Raw genomic sequence first — 6,000 nt, 5'->3', positions numbered from 1 at the left:
ATACCATTTTCTAGTTTTTAAAAAGCTGATTCTGCAAAAGCATTTTTGTATGTAATTAATGAGATAATTACCTCTTGGCTCAATGAAGAAAATACAGCAAGCGCTGAATGGGATATATTTCTATACCATTTGAAACTAATTAAACTGCTTTTATCTTTATAAAATATTTTTTAATTAAAAAAGTAATACATATTAATTTCAGAAAATTTGGAGAACATAGAAAAGCTTAATATAGAAAAGCACAGAAGCCACCCATGATAATAATCACTTGTGACATTTTGAGATGTTATCCTTTCAGTTATATTTTTTATATTTCTGTATCTATATAATATTGGGAGCATATGCAAATTGAGATCATGGGCGGATCAAAGTGAAAGTGAAAAAACAGATTTTTTTCACTTCATAAAGAATTTTGAGATTTTTTTCCCCCATATCATGAAATAACTCTAAAAGATGATTCTCAGTGTATCATTTCATTAAATGGCTATCCCAACATTTATTTACTCATTCTCATGGACATTTAAATTGTATCCAGTTTTGGACTTCCCTGGTGGCGCAGTGGTTAAGAATCCGCCTGCCAATGCAGGGGACACGGGTTCGAGCCCTGGTCCAGGAAGATCACACATGTTGCAGAGCAACTAAGCCCGTGCGCCACAACTACTGAGCCTGCACTCTAGAGCCCGCGAGCCACAACTACTGAAGCCCACGCGCCTAGAGCCTGTGCTCTGCAACAAGAGAAGCCACCGCAATGAGAAGGCTGCACACAGCAACAAAGAGTAGCCCCCACTCGCCGCATCTAGAGAAAGCCCGCGCGCAGCAACGAAGACCCAACGCAGCCAAAAATAAATAAATAAATTTATGTAAAAAAAAAAAAAAACCAGTCTCTGCTTCCCAAACCAAAACATCCACTACTGTGGATAGTTTAAGTAATTATTGTAACAAGGATATCTGATATGTCACTCCTTTGCTCTAATTCCTTTAATGGTTCCCCCAACACTTCCATAAAAATACTTTTTAATCCTTCGAATAGCATGCAAGATTGTTCATGATTTCTTCTTTACCTATTCATGCAGTCTCATATGTAGCCATTCTCTCCCACGTAAACTAAGGTCCAAGTAAACTAAATGACTTCCAGCTTCCCAAGTCCATTAAATGATCTTTGGAATGTTATGACCCCAGGCTGCCAGCCCCCCACACCTCTTTGGTTGAAAATTTTTACTCATCTTTTAAGTACCAAGTTAATTGTTACCTCCTGTGAGAATTTTTTCAATATTCCCTTTTACACATCAATGGCCATGCCTTCCCATTACTCTACCGCTGATCTATCATTTCTTTCCCCAAGGCTGTCCCCATAATATACCCTCAAACTCTCCCTCTCTCTCTCTCCAAATTGGAAGTCACATTAATGTAGCTTGGATATTAAAATTAAGTATATCTATTTAAAGACTTTAAAAATTAGATGGATTTGTAAGTTTATCAGCAGACAGGACCTTGTAGTGAAAACAGCATTGGGGACTTCCCTGGTGACGCAGTGGTTAAGAATCCTCCTGCCAATGCAGGGGACACGGGTTCAAGCCCTGGTCCAGGAAGATCCCACATGCCGTGGAGAAACGAAGCCCGTGAGCCACAACTACTGAGCCCATGTGCCGCAACTACTGAGCCTGAGTGCCTAGAGCCCGTGCTCCGCAACAAGAGAAGCCACCGCAATGAGAAGTCCCCGCACCACAACGAAGAGCAGTCCCGGCTCCCCACAACTAGAGAAAGCCCGCACTCAGCAACGAAGACCAAACACAGCCATAAATAAATAAATAAATAAATAAATAGATAGATAGATAGATAGATAGATAGAAAGAAAAGAGCATTGGACTAGAATTCAGAAGATTTAGGTCCTTCTGTTCCTTCTTTACCTTTTCTGGCCTCAATTACCTCCCTCATAAAGGAATGTGGCTAGACTACAGCCCTAGTCTTTGGGTGGCAATTTACAGTTTATCTTCTTTTTTATTAGTATCCAATCCAGCCCCCTTCATTTCACAAGTGAGGAAACTGAGTCTCAGAGACGATATATAATTTAAGTCAAGATACTATACAATTAATTAATGACTAAGTTAAACGGAATCTTGGGATCTTGGACCGGTGCGGGCCAATGCTGACCTCTAAAAACATTCCCGGTTCTAAAATTCTTTAACCCGCCCAGTTAACAAAAGCAGAGGAAATAAAGAAAAGCCAGAAGAGAATAGACTTAACGGAAACAAAAGACAGTGGGAAGCCCGAGCTTTCCACGAATTACAAGTGAACTTCCTGTCCTGGGTAAACTTCCGGAATCAACAACAGGGAGAGCCAATCAGAACCTTTCTCCGGGAGCCAATGGGAGAGCACATTACAAAGAGCCAATCGCAGGGACGCTGTCACTGTTATGGTCCTGTCAGGGCGCCGGCGTCGTGGTTTCTGGGCGGCCGCCACCGAGAGGACTTTGGTGCGGGACCCTCAGGGGCAGCCCCGCGGCCAGCTGCGCTCGTCTCCGGCCTCGTTCCCAGCCTACATATCTCGGCTCGTGGGTCGCGCCGTCGGGCGCGCGTGCGGGTCGGCGCCGCGGTCGCCTCGGGGCCTGAGCCCAGCCACAGCCTCCTCCTCCGCCGCGGGCTCGGAGGGGCCGCGAGATGCAGCCGCCGGGCCCTCCCCCGGCGTATTCCCCCACTAACGGGGACTTCACCTTTGTCTCCTCAGCAGACGCGGAAGGTGAGACTGAGCCCCGGGAGGGTCCGTCGCCCTGGGGGACGCCGGGCGGACGCGGCAGTGTCTTTCTGGGGCCGAGGCGGTTGTGGCCCGGTGGGGACGGGCAGGAAGCTGACCCATGGGGGGGGGACTCGAGCCCTCTGCTCCCGCCGGGCCTTCCGAGAGGTCCGAGTGGCCGAGGGTGGGGTGTGGGGAACTTTCTAAGTGACTCGGTCAGCTTCTGGCTTTCGCTACACCGTCTGGTGGCAGGTTTTTCTGGCGGACTTACCCACCTCGAGGGCACCCACGGGACCCCAAGATTTTATTTCTAAAGTGACTTGGCGTTGCTCAGAAAGGGATGGTTAGATTGGCCGGGCTAGGTGTCAAAGAATGAGAACGAGCAACGAGAGCTTGTTGCTTTGTTATTTATCAGCACATAACTTTTTGCTGAGATTAAATTAGGCGCTGCAAATACTAACTTCCCTCGAGGAGTTTGTGGTTTTTATGGAACCTGGTATCTTGCCAACGTTCCAGTTTTCCTCCTATTTTATGGTGTTTGACCTCAATATTCAGAGAAGTAGACCCAGATATATTTGGGAACAGCCAGCTGGATTACAAGAAGTTTCAGTTGCTTTCCAGATTTCTTTATGTACTGTTTTGAGGAAGCATTTGTGCTGGAGAGATTTTTCTACAGCACGGGAGAATTTGTTTTCCTCCTTTTCTCTGTATTTTACCAGACTCTTTGTAACTGAAATCTTTTTCTGCTACTTTTGTTAGACTTTGTATACCAGTAATTTTCCAATGACCAGACTTAACTGCTGGATATGGAAAAATAAGTTGTACTTAACTATAGAAATTTTATTCTAGAGAAGGACCTAGTGTGTTTCCTGAGAAATCGAGTTTTGTAATGCATCAGTTAATATAGCTTGCTTTCCCTTTTTCTGTTTTGCTTTCCTCGTTTTGGTTTTTTAGTGGCGTTTAAAAAAAAATAGTACTGTAGTTTTGGTTATATTAAAATGCAAAATACAATTTTTATCATAGAGAACATAGCTGATACATTTAAATGTAATATGGAAATTTGGTGAAATATAGCAACCCAAAATATTTCAATTTGTTTCATCTACATTTGTTAGCCTAGTGCTTGGGGAGAATAACCAACCGTAGTTTTCCAGACTTTAAGAAAAAATTGTCTGTATACACAAAAAATTGAGTATCACAACCTGATGTTTGTTCAGACTTATATATCTATGTTTATAGTTCTAATATCCCCGCTTCCTCCAGGAATTACCTTTCTTAAATATGCCTAAGAAATCTGACAATAATATAACAAGCTAATCCATTGACTCCATATACTAAACCAAGAAACCTGGAATAAGTAAAATCCATAAGATTTATTCAAACTTCTCCGTATAGCCGCCAAGAATGTATAGACTCCCTGTATATCCAGGGATATACAGACAAGGATAGATATTTGTATAATAATACCCTAAAGTTTATAATATTATGCAGTTTAAATTTACAGAGTATTTTAAGCAAACGGCTTGTTTGGTCTTCCTAAGAATCCTGCTGAGCTTTATTATTCCTGTGTTTTATAGTGAACCTGAGGTTTAGAGAAGTTTAGTGACCTCCACATGAAGGATCTGGAATTAAGAGCTAGTGTTCTGTCTCCTAAGATTTCTTTATACTAAACCATGATGCCTCTTACATATATTTTTGTAAACTGAATAGTGTATCTGAAGTATAGAGTCCTGGATTTGCATCCTGTCTTTACCAATTACTATCTATGTGATGTTGGGCAAGTTACTTAATCTCTCTTAACCTCAGTTTTCGTATACATAAAATGAGAATAATAATACCCAAGTGCTCAAACATTTTGCAAATGCAAAACGCTTAGTACACCTGGAAGAGTTAAGTGCTCAGTATTTGTTAGCAGTGTTGCTACTGCTTTGGGTTTCAGTATTAATTGGTGCCACGGTTATTTTTTACTGTTCTCTAACATAAACATTTGACTCTGCAACACCAAGTTTCTTCTCTGGTTCCTAAGCGTGTCATGTAAATTCTTGCTTTTCCCCTCTTACGGTGTTTATCTAACCATGGATGTTTTCAGCTTGTAGAGGTTTTATTGTATACCTTGCTTCTAGATTCTGTCCAAGTCTCTTTCTCAGTGATACTTATCGTTACTAATTTGTGCATGTCCTTTGTTCTAAAATGTGCCTTGGTGTTTGTCTCCATACCTATGTGTATCCAGGTCCTCATGCTCAGAATGCTTTTCTCCTTCTCACCCCAAGATGAGACTTAAGGCTGAATTCAGATACTCCTTTCTTGCTGAAACTTTGCTTAACTGTTCCTCAGAAACAGAAATGTCCCTAATCTTTTCTATATCCCAGCACTTAGCACAGAACCCAGAATATTAACATAACAAAGTAGTTGTTTGTTGAAGGAATAAATGATTTCTGCTTTCTTTTGTCTCCTATGACATTGATACTTGGGACTATAAAACCTAGCACATTTTGGATGGTATAACTAAAAAATTACTGGTTTAGAGCCAGAAGACTTCAGTTAAAGTTCTAACTCTTACAGAAGCTATGTCATATTGACCAAATTACATAGCTTCTATAAACTCACATTTTCATCCATAAAATGAAAATCACACTTATAAGAATATTGTGAAAATTACTTAAGGTAATGTGTATAAAAGCAAGGTCCATAAGTACAAGTTAAAAGAACGTAGACTATGTGTGAATAAGCTAGTAAATGAATAAATAAATGAATAATGAAATCCAGACTTAATATTCAGTTCTGTGGTGTAAAACTACATCCAAAAGCAGTAATGAAATGCATGTGTATAAATGCAAGAATGTACCACCGCAATGAGAAGCCCGCGCACCGCAACGAAGAGTAGTTCCTACTCGCCACAACTAGAGAAAGCCCGCGCATAGCAATGAAGACCAAACGCAGCCAAAAAAAAAAAAAAAGAATGTAATGATACCGTTAAGTATAATATAGAAGTCTTTAAGGCAGTCCTTTGACTTTATTTTGTATCATACAAATAAGTAACTCTTTGCCTGCTTTATTTCCACAGACCAGCAGCATTGGCATTACTGGGCTCTAGTAATGCAGAATCTGCCTTAATCATAATTTACATTTTGACAAGATCATCCTTAAGTGATTCATAAACACATTAAAGCTTGAGAGGTACTGATTTAGAATATTATGAAAGATCAACAAAAAGAGGAGGAAATTTTTTATAGATAAAAGATCAGGAACAGTTTAATATTGGTCATATTT

The 6,000-nt window shown here is 40.7% G+C and overlaps 1 protein-coding gene across 1 annotated transcript in view; it reads left to right on the top strand.

Moving 5' to 3' along the window:
- The first annotated feature begins 2,400 nt into the window (after nt 1-2,400).
- The window catches only part of YIPF4 (Yip1 domain family member 4), a 28,258-nt gene continuing 24,658 nt past the window's right edge, over nt 2,401-6,000 (top strand). The window contains exon 1 of the mRNA XM_059943631.1: nt 2,401-2,736. Coding sequence (XP_059799614.1) covers nt 2,658-2,736 — 79 coding nt within the window. The 5' untranslated portion in view covers nt 2,401-2,657. The remainder of the gene's footprint in view (nt 2,737-6,000) is intronic.

Source organism: Balaenoptera ricei, chromosome 13 (genome assembly GCF_028023285.1).
Source record: "Balaenoptera ricei isolate mBalRic1 chromosome 13, mBalRic1.hap2, whole genome shotgun sequence".
Taxonomy (NCBI): Eukaryota; Metazoa; Chordata; class Mammalia; order Artiodactyla; family Balaenopteridae; genus Balaenoptera; species Balaenoptera ricei.
Note: the sequence above shows the minus strand (reverse complement) of the source record. Positions and strands in the feature narration are given on the sequence as shown.